At 35.1% G+C, this 18,759-nt stretch overlaps 2 protein-coding genes across 2 annotated transcripts; both read right to left on the reverse strand.

Annotated features, from left to right (window-relative positions):
* Positions 1-8,011: 8,011 nt before the first annotated feature.
* On the reverse strand, positions 8,012-9,534 carry SGR9 (RING/U-box superfamily protein). The gene has a single exon (XM_028080936.2). It carries the CDS (start codon positions 9,226-9,228, stop codon positions 8,428-8,430), a length of 801 nt encoding a protein of 266 aa, XP_027936737.1. The 5' UTR covers positions 9,229-9,534; the 3' UTR covers positions 8,012-8,427.
* A 172-nt stretch (positions 9,535-9,706) lies between these two features.
* Positions 9,707-13,853, reverse strand: LOC114191636 (Pentatricopeptide repeat (PPR) superfamily protein). The gene is made up of 2 exons (XM_028080935.2): positions 11,300-13,853; positions 9,707-11,133 (listed from the first exon to the last, which is right to left on the reverse strand). The coding sequence occupies exon 1, from the start codon at positions 13,456-13,458 to the stop codon at positions 11,542-11,544; it is 1,917 nt and encodes a 638-aa protein (XP_027936736.1). The 5' UTR covers positions 13,459-13,853; the 3' UTR covers positions 9,707-11,133; positions 11,300-11,541.
* Positions 13,854-18,759: the final 4,906 nt, after the last annotated feature.

Below are 18,759 nucleotides of genomic sequence, written 5' to 3' on the forward strand. Positions count from 1 at the left end.
TTAAACTCACTCTAATTTTAAGCACCAAAGAGCTACTCCAGAGAAAAAGTATAAGTGAATGAAAAACCTCCCTCATGTGCTCAACACTAACCTGTATATAGGCTTCTACGAACTAACCTACAAACCTCTTAGAACTGTTCATGACAACTGATAATAACAGGTTAATTCAGTCCTTTAGATAGCCAACAACAGGTGCTCAAGCTTTAGCTTACAATCAGACACGTTAAAGCATTTTGTACACAACTTCAGCTCACTCTTTAATGCATATGTGAAAATATATGATAGAATAAACCTTAAAAGCCTTTAGAAATACATCTTCATCTTCACTATTCAAAGCAGTCTCTTCACTTGTAACTTCATCACGATTCAACAATCTATTATAAAGAGGAACATGAAATTAAATTCTTAAAATTTAACATATTTTACACCAAGAATGAAAGCTTTTTATTACCTGTCTATTACATCATCATCATAATCAATTTGGCTAGATTTTTCAGCTTCATCATTTTCATAATCATGAAAAGGATACATAACACATAAATAGCTAAGTAAACTAGAGTTGAGTTAGATAAAGATACAAGGTTGGGAGTTAATGAGAAATTACCAGAGTGAACTTAACAAAATAAATTCGAGTTGAATGATGGTAATACCTAAGGAGCCTCAACCGTTGAACCTTGATAGCACACCAAAATGAAGGAAAACATTTTACAGGATGATTAAATTTAACCAATAACAGGGTGAAACTAAAACTGAAAGCAAGAAGAACGGTGTTATTACCTTCACTACAAAAAAAAAAAAAGTGAACATTTGTGATGGTTAAAATTACAAATCATGAACCTCCTTCCATATCTTTCTACCCTTCAAACGTGGATGGAGTGGTAAGATATCATCCGAAAAAAGTTATGTTCCAGGATTTTCTAATGCAAACTTCACCTGTCATTCCACATTCAAAGATAAAGAACACTTTCATCACCTACAGGTAATATTAACTTCCAAAATGCAAACTCATTTTTAAACTGACAAGAGATAGCATGTAAATAATCCCCGAATAGTATGCTAAACACAAGCAATACAAAGCTTAGAATCCAAAAAAAAATTAAAGAACTTACTATTTTTGTCATCAAATTCAGAACACTGATCCTTAAAAGTACCTTTTATATTTGAAGTCCTTCTTTTGGAACGCCATCTAAAGACACATTATAATCATTATTTAGAGTTATAAATTACTCTGTATCATCATATAATTGTACATAGATGGTTAAGATTATTTGTCATCAAAACTCATGTAAATAACTAGTGGTAACTGGCGAAAAAACTTTGTAAGAATTGAGCACAATCAAATATCAAGGATTTGAAAAAACTCTTATCTTTCTCATGAAATCTCACGAGCAGAGAGGGAAAATTAGTAAACTGAAAGCACACGGGAGAATAACAAAAGAAATTGACAAAATGTCAGAGTAATAACAATATAGTACCTATGAATGTAGGTGAATCAATAATATCTTCTATAATATGAATGTAGGTGGAGCACAAGGTTGATGTTGTGTTTGCTAGTCATGTCCATGCCTATGAACAATCTGTAAGTGCTAAAACTTAAAATTTCTAATGCTTCTGAAAGCCACCAGTGTCAATAAACCTCTTCTCCACTTTGAAGCCAAAACTAGGACATGTTAAATTTAAAATTAAAGTCATTAAGATCTTACAAGCAAACAATACAAAGAAGGAAAACTATTAATACCTGAAGTTGAACCACTAAAAGTTGTGCCCTCAGCTTAAACTCAGGTTCATTGTCAAACCTCACTTTAATGCCTAAAAATGTATCAACTCACATGAACTTTAGAATCCCTAACAATAATTCACTGATCTAGTGGAACAAAAAGTGTCATAATAGAAATTTATTTGACCAAAAGTTTAAAACTAAGTGACAACGAATGAGAATATTATCCCTCAAGACTTATTATAATCATTTCCTTTTCAAAGTAGATTGTTCATCTGTTGTAAGAATTGATAAAAGAATAATATAAATAATAAAAAATAGGCCAACCAAAACAAGTATTTCTGACTTTAATTTTTTTTCTATTTAGATTATTCTTTCAGTAAAAAAAGAAAGGTAATTGATCAATTGTATATAAAGGTGTAACACTGATTTCATTCGGCAAGTCGTTCTGTCTAAAGTTTATTCTAAAAAAAACATAGAATACCAATTTGAATCGAAGGTGTAGATAAAACTAATCACTTTTCTTTCAAGCATTGATTACTTTTTCTTTCAACACGTGTGAAAAAAATTTGTAATTCCTAGTTAAAGTGAACGACTATCATAACATATTAATTGTATGGAATGCACAGATTTTACTTCCATTTAGGAATTAGAAATTAATTCAATTATTTAGAATGAGTATACATCAAATGAACTAAAAACAATGTTCGATCATAATAAGAAATGTGAACAAAACAATGTATGACTAAACATCTAAATCAAAATAAATGGAATAAAGGTTGGTTTCATATATTTTCTGACCTGAAGATCCCCAATTGCTATTTCATTAAAATCTTATGGGTTTGGAAATGTGAGCCATTAGCATCCCAGACTGTAAACAAATACATGGACTTTGAGCCATGAGGTACAAATACAAAAACAATTATTCATTTTCTAGGTTAAAATGAAGTGGGCAGCAGGGAAATGAGACCATTAAGTACGGGATTTCTCAAACCAGTTTGCTGATTTCCATTTTGATGGTCAGCCTTTTTCTATTGCTTTGACACATCAAACACTAACTAGTTCAGTGGTCAAACAGTTTCAAACTAGTTTGAAACCAAAGCATCACAAAGCCTACCATATCCTATATGAAATAACATCGAAGGATAATTAGGTGTATATGTGTGTTTGAAATCACACTCACTAACTAACTAGTTTTTAGCTAAAATTTTGGTATTCAATTCAATCAGAATGGTAACAACCAAAATCCAAAAATCCTAGCATTCTTTTCAACCAGAACGGTAACAATTCTATAAAATTTGACTACTGAGAGATAAAAAAAATAATAATAATATATACACACGTATACTTTTCAAAAATCAAGATTATCAATACCAGAAATCAAAATTGAACCAAATAATATTGAAAAGAATAGTAACTATATCAAACAACAGAATAAGAGAAAAATATAATAAACAGAAAATTTTCTCCTAAAGTGTGAGGAGTAACTTCTACCATAAATTATACTTAAAGAACTCTTTCATTTTAATCACAACTACACCTAATAATGGTTAAGGTTAGGGTGGAAAAAATATGGAAAATCAATAGAATAACAAGTTTCAAACCTATAAATCAAAGTATGATTGGAAAATACTCCTACCGTTTTACTAAGAAGAAGAAAGACCATATTGCTTCAAGAAAAAAGGAGACCGAAAAAGAGATCAAAATTATATTGATAATTGTATGAAATCTAAAAACGAATATTGTAAATGAAATTTGGGAGCGAGAATAAAGAAGCAAACGAAGAAGACGAGAACAACCCTGAAAATTAAAAACTAGAGAGAACAAAGATCAGAAGAAAAGAAGAATGAAAATTGCCAAAAGAGGAAAACATGAAAAAAATTACAAACCACTGAATTGTTGTGCAATAAGTACTCTACAACCAATTTGAATTTTGGTTTGATATTGTTTGCAACATTGAGCGATATGAAATCTCATTCCCTCGTCGAAATTCCCAAACCTATTTGAAAGACATTCCATAAGTAAAGTCACTCGAGTAACCTCACACCTAATAATTAAAATAAAAAAATTTAACTAATGTAAAATTTGCGACGGGTAAAATAATTGACAGAAACATTCTTATTTTATAGCGGTTTAATATAAATGCTAAAATTACACCGCTAATAAAAAATAAATTTTTTGTAGTGCTTGAGCTTCAAACACGCAGCGTGAACAATGACATGCATTATGAAATCAAAGAGACGAAATTAAACTGAAACAAAAATGAAAGCATGGAGATGAAATCGAAATTGCGATTATGAAATTGAAAGCAACGAGAACGAGGTTTATTACCTAATTTCAGGAAGAACGTTGAAATTGAAAGTACCAACGCCTTCCTTCTAGGGCACGAGCGAGATCAGCACCTTGAGCGAACGCAGTTTACCTTGATCGAAATTGAGAGAGTGAACGCAGAAAGATGAAATCAGAGACATGAATGAGAGGTACGCATTTTCCCATGAGCAAACACTAATAAGCACGAACCTGATTATCCGTCTTCTCAACACACCAATAAAGAAAAAGAGAAAAAGTAAAAGTCCCTGGCCAAATTAAAAATTTTAAAAGTTGCAAAGAAAATAAAATAAGATAGATAATAATTTGTATGGGGTTTCATAAAAAAACTTATGTTACTTACCGAGGGTCTCTAAAACCTCTACAATGTCTACTTTTTACTAGTTTTTACTAGGGGTTATTATAACCTATGCTATTAAACCCCTACTAAAAATATATATTTTTGTAGTGATTGTTATGTATATTTTGAGTTATAGATGTACATGTTATGTAAATTAACCTTGATTTGGTAGTTATATTCATTCCTCTGATTTAAATCAACTAACTCCAAGCTTGGCTGGGGGGATGCTCGCTTAAAGCGATATTCTAGCTCGATTGGGATCAGATAGTAACCTGACTAAAAAATACTAGAATCTTACAATTCTAACTCAATTGAGAATAAACATGTAACTTGGCTAAAAAATACTATAGATGATGATTCCAGCTCGATCAAAAGATGACATATAACCTAACTAAAAAGTACTACACACGATGATTCCAACTTGGTTGGGAGTAGACATGTAACCTAACTAAAAAATATTAAACATGACGATTCTAGCTTGGTTTGGAGAAGGCATGTAACCTAATTAAAAAATACTACAAACTATGATTCCAGCTCGGTTGGGAACAGGCATGTAACCTGACTAAAAAATACTACAAACTATGATTCCAGCTCGTGTGGGAACATGCATGTAACCTGACTAAATATACTACAGACTATAATTCGAGCTTGGTTGGGAATAGGCATGTAACCTGACTAAATATACTACAGATTATGATTTGAGCTCAGCTAGGAGCAAGAATGTAATGTGACTGATTTCAACTTGGCTTGGAGCCATTGTTCTTACAAATTTGTTATGTTCATATTATAATCACATTCATACGTTGAGTGTTCACTGATTAGCCTAGCATATTTGATTTATTTATTTACTTTTTACCCTTGGATGAATGCAAAGTTATATTGACCATTTGTAAAATTAAGAGGTTTGATTTGTCGTTAAAAAGATTGCTAAGATCATATTATTATTCGGCCTTGATAGAAATCAAAGTGCTGAAGGCTCACAGTTAAGCACTAAGGGGCTCATAGTTAAGCATTGAGGGCTCATAATTAGTTTAACTAGTTCAATTATTCAATTACTTTCTTTATTTATCAAAAAGCCTTAATGAAGAATGATAAGTCGAAAGATAGTCAAGCTTTATTCTTGACTTATAAGATATATTGTAAGTTTGTATTTGATTTTACTATTTTATTTTGTTGAAACATCACATGCATATGATAAGTAAGTTTTCACACCTAGTTATTCATTGGGAGTTGATGAAGGTCGTTGATTTAACATAAGAGTAAAGATCACGGATTATAAACTTGTTATTTATATAAACTTGTCATTTGTATTATTTTTTCTTGTCTTTGAGTGTTCATGAATTGCCAATTTCACAACGTAAAACAAAAGGAACTCAAAGCTCGATTTGGGGGGGTAGGGACGCCCATTTAAAGCAACTAACTCAGCTTGGCTGAGAGCTTACCTAAAGAGTTAGTTTAAATCAAGCCTGGTCTGATTGGGAGCTGTTTACTAGTCAACTAAAACAAAACCAAAAAGTTATTTATTTTGCAGATGAAGTAAATCAGACCATAAATTAATAGGTGGCTAAAGAAGATGCCAAATTTAACAAAAAAAAAAAAAAAGAGAAACTTACCTAAAGATGGTGTGAGAAAAAGTAAAGTCATAGAGTGGAAACTAAAACAAATTTGCGCAAAAATATGATGTCAAATTTAAAAACTAACCAGACAAGAGAATTAGTTAAAACAAATCAAGTGAAATTTGACAAAAAGAAAAAGTATTTAATATTAAATTTAGCAAACTTTTTTAACCTTTACATCTCATAGACTTTGGCTCTAAAACTGGAATTGTGTACCGTTCCGAACATTAAATTATTTTATTGGAAAGTTAAATGATTTATTATAAAAAAATTCAATTACTTATTACAACTAATATATTATGATTTTTTTACATGAATCATTTATTTTTTTCAATCACTTCTAAACTCTTTCGGGTTCATTTTCAAAAAATATTTAATTATAATTTAAATTAGTATATGTAAGTTTTTAATAAATATTTTATTAACTATTTTATTAATTATTATTAATATAATTATTCTTATTTTAATTCAAAAATAATATATAAAATTAATAATCTTGTATATATTATAAATTAATTTTTATTATTAACTATTAAATTTTATTATAAAAAATGTTTAATTACTCGGATGATACCCATTTTGATAGGGTTATATGTGGTTGCCTGCGGGTGCGGTTAAAAAAGTTAATTGCGTCTCCACTTTTAAAAAGTATCTCAATTAGATCCCTTTCAGAAAAAAAAAATAATTAACATTATTAACAGCACGCCACATGTCAGTCTCTGGTTTTTTGATTTAATTTTTCTTTGTAAATTTTTTTTGTTACCACTTGTCAAGTCCTTGTATTGACATGTGACAATGTCAGTGACACATGACAATGTTAGTGTCATGTGGCAGGATGATGTTACATGTGCCAAATGTTATTGTACTGATTTTAATTTAGTATCCACATATATCTCATTGTTTCAATTTAGTCCCCACTTTTGTATTTTTTGTTCAATTTTATCCCAATTATTTTAGTAATTGAAGTATATTTTTTAATCCATTTTTTATAAGATTAAAACTAATTAAATATAAATATTTTTAAGTACTGATATTTATATTAAAATTTAGTGGTATAAAAAATGTTATACTAATAGAACAATATAGTCACCCACTTTTTTTCTCAAAATAGAACAATATTGTCTCTCTCCAATTCTAGACCAAATTTATTATATGTATAAATGTTATACTAATATTTTTTTATTAAAAATAACTTCTTAACATCTTGCATTATTGTATATTATTAACCCATATTTGTTAATGTATTTTTTGACTTCTAAATTTTAATATAAACTTAATTTTGTAAAAATATTTATACCTAATTAGTTTTAATCTTATAAAAAATGGATTATAAAAATATATGTTAAATATAAAAAAAAATTGAGACAAAATTGAATCAAAAATACAAAAGTGCGGACTAAATTAAAATAATGAGTTATATATGAAGATTAAATTAAAATTAATACAATAACATTTGCTATACGTGATATTATCCTGTCACGTGACACTGACATTGTCATGTGTCACACCACACGTAACAAAAAAAATTATAAAAAAAAATAGAAAATAGCATGTAACGTATTGTTAACAACATTAATTATTTTTTTTAAATCTAATTAAGACACTTTTCAAGAGTGAAAACATAATTCCCATGTTTTTAACTGTGCATATCAAATTGATATACTCTTACAAAATGATACATAATTAAACCTATAAAAAGAAAAAAAAAAAAAAACTCTTCATTGCACGTGTATAAATACTAGTGATTCTACATTATATTATTATATTGAAATAGCTATGGATAGAATGTTTGCCACTTCAAAATGAGTGAAACAATTATGAGGCTTGTGGCAAATTAGCATTTAATGCAAATCAAGTGGCAACTGCAATAAACAATGAGGAACACATTCTGAAACTAAAAGCTATTTAACAGTTTATAAAATATTAATATTTTAATATTCTTACTTGATTCACCTCCCAATGTTGAATATTTTAAAATAAAAATATTCTTTTATAAGTATTAAACAGGTGTGGAGATAAAAATGTGATGTTTATTTATCATCACCCTTCATCTATGACTGATTCTATGGACATATATCTATCCGAGTCTTACACTGTCTTTACATTGACGATTGTTACATCCAGAACCTCACACTTGTACGTTTTATCTATCTATCATCTATTCATTTGGCCACACAATCAAACACTTCGCCCTCTACCACATGAGTCCCTCTCTAAATTAAAAACATCAAAATCAAAGTCCTCACAATAAAATCACCAAATAACAAACCCCAAACTGTGGACCCACCTACCTAGGTAAGAAACTAAAAAATAACAGTGCAACATTAATCAACATTAAGTAAGATGTTTCTACCCCGTGAACCTCTCTGCCCAGATTCTGTAACCATTTGATGTTTTTCTTGTTGCAACGGTTAAGGAAGTAGTAGCTACGAATCTTTTGCAGCCGTTTTAACCAAGATTTCCCACAGCCGTTGGATCTCTCCGAAGACATCATCGGACGGTAACCGAAATCTGCAGCAAGGACACGTGTTCCTCTTCCCAAGCCAGGGTAAGATACACACCCAATGAAACAAGTGCTGACATGGCAACTCGCATACGTCTCTCCCTATTGTCATCTCCTCTCTGCATATCGCACACTCTATCCCACCGGTCCTCACCTCCACCGATGGCAGCGCCACCACCGCCGTAGCCGATGCAGCCACCTCCCCCGATTCCTTTCCTCCGCCGCAGTCCAGTGCACCGACGAGTCTCCAGCACCGCGTCACGGTCTCAACGAAGGGAATCAGCACCGTGCATGACCCAAAGGGTGCAAAGGAAAGAGTCAACAATGAATCGGAGAAGATGGTGCTGAGGTTGACCCTCCATTGGGAAAAGGGTGCCTCGAGGGCATGTGGATTGTGGTTGTGCGTTTCGCAGAGGAGGAGGAGGAGGAGCGCAGCGTCGAGGTCGCGCTGCCTCGTGGTTGTGGACGGCGGCGGGGAGGTGGCGGTGAGGAGGTGGAGAGAGGAGAGAAGGTGGCGGGCGATGAGGAGCGTCTTCTGGGGGAGGGAGAGGTTGTGGAGGTGGTGGAGGGTTAGAGAGAAGAGCGTTGGGGAAGAAAGGAGGAAGGCGAGGCGGCGATGGTGGTGGAGCGTAGTGGATAGAATGGAGTGCGTGAGATCTGAGAATTGGGAAGGGGTGAGGGTGGAGAGTGCCGCCATGATGATAGATGTTGATGTTTCTTCCATTGTGGGATCATGTGCTTTTGGACTTTGCTTTTCAGACCATGGAGGAGGAAGAAGAATGTGGCTTTTTATGTACGTGGATGAGTGTGTTGGGAGTTTCCGATTATTACTAAAATAAATACACAACTAGGTCTTGCACTCTTGATTGTATTGACCAATGTGTCCTCCGTTTCTGTTTCCGATTATTATCTTCTATGTCGGTTGTCCCTTATATTTTTGGGAAGATATGATTGGAAACGTCACTGCTTGACCTTTCACTTCATCATTCGGTATGTATAAGTATGACAATCATTTCTGTAACTTTGCAGGAGGTAATAATCATTCTAGTTCTAAACAGTTTAATGGTATTATTGTCAGGTTATATATTAAATTAAAGTAATAAATACACGGATCAGTAGAATGAAATATACATCGAAGAGATTTTCATTAGTAATTAATAACAATACATACCATTTGATACTCTTTGACTTGGTCATTAATGTTCTGAACATCAATAATCTTTCATATCGCAGTCATATTCAAATATGTAGTGAATGGAGAATGTAAAACTTACAGTTAAAAACAATTTAAACACATTAAAATCTGTTCAATAGTTGAAAAATATTTTTCTTCTAAACTTCAAATCAATCTGTCCTGAATGTTGGCAGTAACAGGTTGTGGATTTTATTTAGTTATTGAAGGCAGTAGAAAATCCGGGAGGGTTATGTTGAATGTGGAATAAATAAAGGTGGTGTGACCTGTGGTCATGGTGACCTAATGGTTTGTCCACACGTTAAATGTCCAGAGCAAGCACGTTTCTTACTCTAGTGCTTTTCGTTTTCTCTTTCAGATGTTTTCTCCCGACCGATTTTGCTAGGGTCAACAAAACAAGCAGAAGAGGAAGTTCCTTCATGGCCCATGCGCATGGCTCGCTCCTCTTGTCACTAAACCAAATTTACAAAAAGCATACAATAATGCATTTCCGCTGTAGTTGGGCATCTTCATTATCTTCATTATATCATCCTTTGTTTTCATGCGCGATCTAATTTCTCAAAGCTCCGGTGTCTCTACCTACCATCGTAGAAACCTTGCAAATTGTTTTCGTGGGGCGAATATGGAAGCGATAAAGTATTTACTGGGATCGTGGGCATTCTGCACAAAATATTAAAATATAAAGCCTCGTAGCCATTAGCCCATTGTCTATTATTGAGAAAGAGGGCACAATGTTGGGAACCCAGGCTATGATTAAAGGAAAGGATATTTAACAGATCTTGGATGCTTTATTAGCAAGAAAAGAGACACGAATGGGGTAAAGATGTGAAAAGGAACAGGGGGTGCAAGACAAGCCCCACAAAATAAGCCTATACAAATGAAACAATTATGCTTCCTGAGTTAAATTCCAACTGGCAGCGTCAAAATCAATGTTAAATGCATTCCCCCAAGTCTCATCTCACCAATTTGGCGATCTCCCAAAAATCTTCTGGCCATTTTCAACAGAAAGTGTCCCTTTGTTAGCTTTACACAAAATATTAGGTCCCCATCTCCGTGTCTACTTAAATATCATACATTTTAATGAGAAAAAAAAGAAATTCGTCCTGAAATTTGGGATTCTTAGTCGCATAACATGACCACAGTGTGGGTTTCTTTTACAATTAAATCAATATATGATATCATCATATCACAATACACTCCCCTTTTTACCTTCCCTTTTGCTTCTCACCTTCACCTTCTTCACCTTGGTGCCAGCTCAATTTTTCCCAAGACCCATTTCAGTAATGTGTTTCCTTTAGCCTAAACAAAGTATTTTACGACAAGGAAGCTCCTTTGCCCATAAACATAATGTCTGGAACTAGGACAAAAGTTATTGCTGCCAGCCAGAATATAACTTTTTAGCTTAATCGCAGAATTGTGTCACAAGTGACAACCTACCTGGATGCAAATCAGAGTAGCTTTATCAATTAAAGCAATCTTAACTGAACCCACACAAAGCAGGCAAGGGTAAAATCTCAGTCCTTCACCACCCAAAAGAAATTATTAATCAGCAAGAATAAATTTAGTATACACAGTAAAGCTTGATAAAAAGGGCAGTTCATACCTAACCTAGTGCACCCAGTAAAGCATCATATTTTGGCTGAGTATTTTGATAAATGTGTTATCTAGTTTCAGCATCTCAGAAGTTGAGTGACCTCTTTTTCTCTGGCTATACTAGAGGTGAATGACCATATTTCAGTATAAGTTACCTCATCCAGTTATTAACTTAAAATTCTCGTAGTCTAACTCTTCCTGTAAAACATATCCTTCTTCCCTCATCAAACCAAGCAACCCTTCCAGCAACGCCTAAATTTCATCAGATCTACCAATGGACACATCCTTGGCAATGAAACTCAGTAACCCTCCACTCGTTTCAATCCAGCTACTTCCACGGACCTTCTGTAACCCAATTTCTTTCATTCTTTCCCTAACCTCCCTAGCTTGTTCCCATTTCCCAGCATTTGATAATAAATTGGCCATAATCATGTAATTCCCAGTATTTTCAGGCTCGATCTCAAACAAATGATCACAAGCAAACTTTCCCATTTCAACGTCACCATAAACCGAAGCCCCATGCAGCAGAGCACCCCAAACTTTAGCACTTGGTTTAATTGGCATTTCAGAAATGAACAGTTTTGCTTCTGAGAGTTTTCCAGCTCGACTAAGAACACCCACCATGCACGCATAGTGCTCTACCAAGGGTTGAAAGCCACACTGTGAAGGCATCGAATTAAAGATATCCCAAGCTTCATCGACCAATCCGGAATGAGCACAAGCTGTCAATACAGAAGTTAACGTCACCGGATCAGGTTGAATTCCTTTATCTAGCATCTGAGTATACAGACCAAGTGCCAAACTAGCATCACCATGAGCAGCGTAAGCAGATATAATCGATGTCCAAATAACCAAGCTCCTATTCGGGGAAAGATCAAAAACCCTTTTTGCCCCATGAATATACCCGAGCTTCGCATAAGCATCAATAATGGAGGTTGCCACATATACATTTTGCTCATAACCTCTCCTTATAGCATAACCATGAACCTCTTTCCCTCCTCGCAGGTTTGAGAAATACGAAAAAGAAGGAAGAACACTAGCAAGTGTGACAGCATTGGGACACAAACCAGAACCCTGCATATCCCGTAACAAATCAAATAACCCTTCAAACTCTTCATTCTGAACCATACCAGAAATCACAGCATTCGACATATTCAATCCAGGGTTCTCCACGCGTCGAAAAATATTCATGGCTTCTTCCACAAACCCGTAATCCATGTACCCTGAAATAATTGCCCCATAAGTAACCTCATCCTTCTCCCGCATTTCTTCAAACAACTTCCGCGCATACTCCAAATGACCACACTTAGCATACATAGCGACCACAGCATTGGAAAGCGAAATATCCATCTCAATTCCATTCTCCTCCAAGAAACGGTGTACCTCAATTCCAAACGCAAGATCCATGGACTGTCCACATGCCTGCATCATGCTCATCGCCGTAACCACATTGGGTGCGACTCCAGAAGAAGTCAACATCTCCATGTACAACCTCTTACACTCGTCGTAGTACCTCCTCTGAGAATACCCACCAATCATCGCGTTCCACGTCACGGTGTCTCTGTTGGACATTCCGTCGAACACCTTCCGCGCAAGACAAACCTCGTCGCACCTGCAGTAACACGTTATCAACGCGTTGAGAATAAAAATATCCGAGTCAAACCAGCGACGAAGAACGAAACAGTGAACCTCTTTCGCCAATTTGGGGCTACAAAACGACGACGGAATCGTCTTCAAAATGCAGGATATGGTGAACTTATCGGGGGAGGAGTTGGCGTTTGAGGAGGAGGTGAGCGATACAAATAGATTAAGCGCGTCGCGGAACATTGCGTTGAAGGAGTAGCCAAGGAGCATGGCGTTCCATGTGAAGGTGTTTCTGCGGGGAGTCGCGTCGAACACCTTGCGCGCTTCGCGCGCGTGGTCGCACTTGGAGTATAAGAGGATGAGTTTCGACGCGAGGAAGTTATCGGGTTTGACGGAGAGAAGGATGAGGCGAGCATGGAGCTGCCTCCCCTGGCGGAGGAGGCGGTGGTCAGAGCAGTACTGAATGGCGGAGCCATAGGCGGAGAAGTCGACGCCGGGGCGGGAGAGCCGCTGCCTGAGGTTGCCGGTTACGGCGGACTGTGTTTGAAATTGAAGGGTCGGAGCCAGCAGGCTACGGATCCTCATTCATTGATTTATCTACGCACTTGCTAAATTCAAATTTTTCACCCGTTTCTCCGTATTCAACAACATAAAGTATAATTTGGGTTAGGTCTTAGGCCCAATTTATTTTTAAGGGCTTTTAACATCCATGAGTCACTTTTTGGCAGTTCCTTTTGTACCTCTATTATATTTCAACCTGCAGCCCATAAAGTTGTAAAATGATATATTTGTTCTTATCTTCTTTACTTCGTCTTCTTCCTTCACTCGCACCCTTCTCTGTCCCGCACTCATCTTCTTCTTGCAAGAGTCTTACTGACTTCTCCCTTATTCATCTTCCTCTTCCAACATCGGTCTTATATCTCTCTCTTCCACACTTCTCTTCTTCTACCCACACCAATTCTCCACCTCTCTCCGCACTCTTCATCTTCATTATGTTGAGAAATATAGTTCGGATTGTGCAATATGTTCTTATAGAGTCGAAGTAATATTTTGCAAAGGCTTTTAAGCACTCCAAATCCTTTGTCTTACTAGGTACTCATCCTCCTTTAAACACTCGTCTCTATTTAATTAAACGAGAATTGTGTCTGCAGAAAACACTCCAATACTTAAGTTAATTAGTCGCCTCAGCAAGTAATTAGTATAGTAATTAATGAAAAACGTAATCAATTTATCTTGAGCCATGTGTTATTTATGATAATATTTATGAGTCTTACCTAGATGGGCCTAAGCTAGGAGCCTTAACTACTTCTAGATGGTTGACAACTTCAACTAAATTAACGCTACTCTTGTTTATACGATTTGAGGGGCCAGTACATATCGGCTTAGTGGACCAACAAGTACCTGGCCAAGGGAAATGGTTGTTGAATCTTGGGAATGGGTTATAAGTTGGACTAAATGAGTTGTTATGTACCTGACCGAGAATCTTTGTCAAGGTCGGGGACTAGGTTTGAGCTAGACTAAATGAGCTTATACGTATCTGGCCTAGAGTTTATGTCGAGGTCGGTTACTATTTAGCCTTGATTAGCACATCAGCCTCCAGTCTTCAATATGGGTCATACTGAAGGCTAAAAGAGATTTAGATTTCTGTTGAGGTCGGGGACTATTCGGCTTTGATCAATACATTATCCCATAGTCTTAAGTATAAGTCATGGTGAAGACTATAAGAGATTATGCAGTGTTGGAAGGGTACATACTGGTTCTCGGACCTCGACAATATGAGTTTTGTTGAGTTGGGTAGTAGGCCTTTTGTCCTTGGTCATCTGAGTGTTTGTAAAGAAAATTTATACTTTTTTGGGTTTGTACTCCTATAGGTATAGTAGCCCCCACCCTCAAGAAGTGTAACGACAAAGAGGTTTTAATGATGAAATGATTTATTTGACATGGTGGTGAGTGAAGGGGAAGGGGTGTGAAGATGAAGAGATGTTGTTGGTGGTGTCATAAGAAACAAGTTGAGAAGATGTAGAGTCTTTACCTACCCTTAGCCCTTGGATTTGCAAAGATCTGATGGTTGGACTGAGGGGGCGGGAAGATGAAAGGTCTCCAAATTATTCTACAAAAAGGAGCTTCATTATGGCATTTTCCTATCAAGTGTTTGTGAGTTGCGTCTACTGCCGATATATCTATAAGAAGAGTGTTTTGTAAGTGCCGCCTACTGGAAGGTATGTCTCATAGTGGTTTGAATATGGGATTAGGGGAGGGGTCAAGTAGTAGGAGTAATTGGTGATCCTTATCATAAAATGGTTCGACATCTAGAGCAATTGAGGTAGTTATAGAGACTATAACCAACACCAAAGAGGACCTAGTCGAAGAGCCTGCCAAGATCGGGTTGCCTCGCAAGGATGGGTATGAATGGGTAGATCCTCTAGTGAGAGGTCATTTTTCGTTGTATAGGTGTGAGAGGATATTGAATTCTTGGTTAGATAGTATATAATTTTGATAGGGTCCCAAGATATTGTGCAGAGAAGGTTAACGTCGTGGATAATGTCTGTCATGGCCTAAGAAAAATAATTATTATTACAAGAATGGTAGTTGGAGTGAGAAATGTTATTTAAATTAATAAATAAATAATTCAACTGAAGTGATATGTAGCACAATTGGTTAAAGCTTTGTCATGGGTTGGTGGTCAAGGTTTGATTCTTGATGTGTGTATTTGGTGTCTTTATATTTAAATAATATTTTTATATATTTATTTTTGAGGTGTTGAGTATGCTTTGATGTAATTTGTATTTTATAAATTATTCATAATACAATTGGCATGCTTATAATTTTATTTTTTTCGAATGCATTAAAGGTGTGGGTGTTATTGTATGTTGTTGTGTGTATGGTTGATAAGAAAGATCTGGTAGTTTATATGGTTTGGAGTGTTGGGTTGGAACTTAGAGGTGGTGAGTTTAAACCTTGGCTAAAGCAAAAAAGGGTAGAAGTACTTGCTTTCTTTTTTTGTAGTTTTATGGAATGGAGGAATTGTGAAATACATCTTTGGGTTACATTTTGGTGTAAAGGGTGTTAAACCATTTTCTTGATATTACATGATTATGTATACAAAAATGATTGTGTGTATAGAAATGATTGTAAATTGATTTATGGAATGAAGGAATTGAGGAATGCATCTTTGGCTTACGTTTTTTTGTGTAAAGGGTGTTAAGCCTCATTATTAGATTGTTGTGTATGGAGAATTGGTTGCATTTAAAAATATGAAATTATAAAGTGGTAATTTCGTTCTTAGGATGGAATATGATAACAAGTTTCTTGGTTGAATTCATGGTAGTAGTGTGAAATGTATCGTTTAGGATTAAGTATGGAGTAAGGAAAGATATTTTTGTGTCTATGATTGCTGTCATTTTTTTTTTTTGTGGTGAATATGAGATGAGATGGATGGAAATTTTGTTTTGATGGTGGGGTTAAGATGTTAAATTCAGTTACTTTAATTTTTGGTTTGGATGAATCAATGGGGGGAAATTAGGGATTTTGATCTTCATCTTATTACCATGTGAATTTATTTTAGGTTAGAACAATGTTGTAAATGGAACTTGTTTTCCTTTAGAGTGTTAATTATGGTTGAACTAAGCATGATTTGATAATAGGTTTTTGGATATGGCTATGGAATTTTGTGAAGTGTGAGGTGTTTGGAGGTAAGCTGATTGAAAATTCCGTTTAAAGTAATTGATGGATTGAATTTGTCATTTAGAAAAGTAAAGGTGAAATGTTATATGGAATAAAATTGTTTTTTGTTGTTGTTCTTAAGCATATGGAAAATCCATGGTGTAATAGCAATTGGAGATGTTTCCTTGTGATGATGAAATTATGGTTTGTGTTGGAGTAGTATGATTTGGTTAATTTTTGGGTATTGCATAAAGTTAGTGGAGTGAGTATGATACCAATGTGTACTGTTAGTTTAGGTTCAAGTGCAGTAAAATTTATTGTGTTTATTAAGAATTCATGAGTTGTGTGAATGCTTGGGTGAATTTTAGTTCTATGTTTTCCCTTTGCATCTTCGAAGCCAAATTCACAGGTTGTGGGAAAATCCACTGGTCACATGTGGAACTCATTATTTTTACTCTTGCATCTTCGAAGCCAAACCCACAGGTTGTGGGAAAATCCACTGATCACTTGTGGAACTCGCTATTTTTACTCTTGTATGTTCGAAGTCAAATCCACGGGTTGTGGAAAAATCCATTGGTTACCTTTGGAACTTGATAATTTACATTCTATATATTTTAGAGCCAAATCTAGAGGTTGTGGAAGAATCAACAAGTCGTTTTTAGAACTTGCTAGTTCGTATTTTATTTTTTGGAGCTAAATCCACATGTTGTGGAAAAATTCACTAGTCACCTGTGGAACTTTTTGTTTTGTTGTTGTGGTTTTTTTTAAATATGGTGTTGTTGTTGATTAAAAATGTTGTTGATTTTGTATTATTTGGTGCATAATTTTTGGGTGAGTTGTATGTTAAAATCCTTAAGAGTAAGGAAATGATGCTTGGGTTATAATGTGATGATGATGCATGGTTTATCTTTTGATGATGTGACATGATAAGATATAATTGCATGATGAATTTAAGTATGTTTGATCTTATGATGAGATTTTGTATGTATGTGTATACATATGTGATGGAACAGTATGAATTCTCTGATAATTGTAAAGCCTAGATGGTTCTTTCACCTAGAGGGATTTGTTGAGTTAGGGTAAAAATGTTTCTTTTAGCCATAAGTCTTTGGCATGAGTTGAGCAAAAGTGCTATTACCTAAGGCTTTGTCGAGCAAGTAGAGTTGTTGCTTGTAAGTCTATGGAAAGTAGGGGAAAGCCCTTTCTAAGAGGCGTTGTCACGTAGGAAAGGTAGAGTGGTGGTGATAATGTAGATTTTGTAAGACCTGCAAAATTTAATTAATTAATTAAATGATTAATTAATAAATGCGGGTAGTAGAAGCCTTTATGGCATTAAATTTTGATTGGTATGACGTGGAAGAGTACTAGCTCAAATTGTTGAGAGTACTTAATTATGTGAGAGGACTTGGGTTTGAGCCCTATGTATGTCAATTGTGTGTTATTTAGTTATTATTGTTTTGATAATATGTTTAACCATGTTTCTTATGATATAATGCTTGAAGTGTATTAGTTAGCAAGAAACATGAATTGGATTGATGGTTTAGCATTGACTTGGCATTAGAATGGTGATGGGTTTAAACCTTGGAGAACCCAAATTAAAACCTTATTTTTTTGGTATTTTTGGCTTTGATTTGAATATGAAAGGTTGAGGGAAAACCCTAGTAGTATGGTAGCCGAGAGGTGGCTGGAAAATAGCCATAATGAGTTGGTAAATGTCATCAACAACTAATTAAAACTTAATTTTCGTTCTAGGTAATTAACCTAGTTTTTAGGCACCCTTTAAAAAGCAAAAGTGGGTTAATAGAGAGGGTTTTGCAAGGCTGGAAAATATACTCAGAAAGAGAGCACGAAATTTGAGACTTTGTGAGGTTTGAGTGAGATTCTTGGGGGCTGAATTGAGAGGAGGCTAAGGAGGCACTTAGTGTAGGGAGAACTTTGAATTGTTAAAGCTTTAAGCGAAGGAAAACCAGGTTAGGGGAGTTTTACTCGTTATTGATTATGTGAGTGAATAATTGCATGATGTGTAGTATGAAATGTATGATTATAATCTGTTTATGCTTGAATTGTGACGTTTCTGGAAAATTTCCAGAAACTGCTTGGCGGGCTATGCATAGCCGCTAGACGACTCATCTTGGTTTGGAGATTATGGGTTCCTGAGGAAGGAATCGCCTGGCGGTACATCCCTAACCGCCAAGCGATGCATGAGGGTTTTACCATTTCTGA

Source organism: Vigna unguiculata, chromosome 7, assembly GCF_037176805.1.
Source record: "Vigna unguiculata cultivar grain cowpea cultivar isolate G323 ecotype 2 chromosome 7, ASM3717680v1, whole genome shotgun sequence".
NCBI lineage: Eukaryota > Viridiplantae > Streptophyta > Magnoliopsida > Fabales > Fabaceae > Vigna > Vigna unguiculata.

Excerpts from the sequence above, each read along its gene's own strand:
- SGR9 (XM_028080936.2), bottom strand. The coding sequence starts at position 9,228 with ATGGAAGAAACATCAACATCTATCATCATGGCGGCACTCTCCACCCTC.
- LOC114191636 (XM_028080935.2), bottom strand. The coding sequence starts at position 13,458 with ATGAGGATCCGTAGCCTGCTGGCTCCGACCCTTCAATTTCAAACACAG.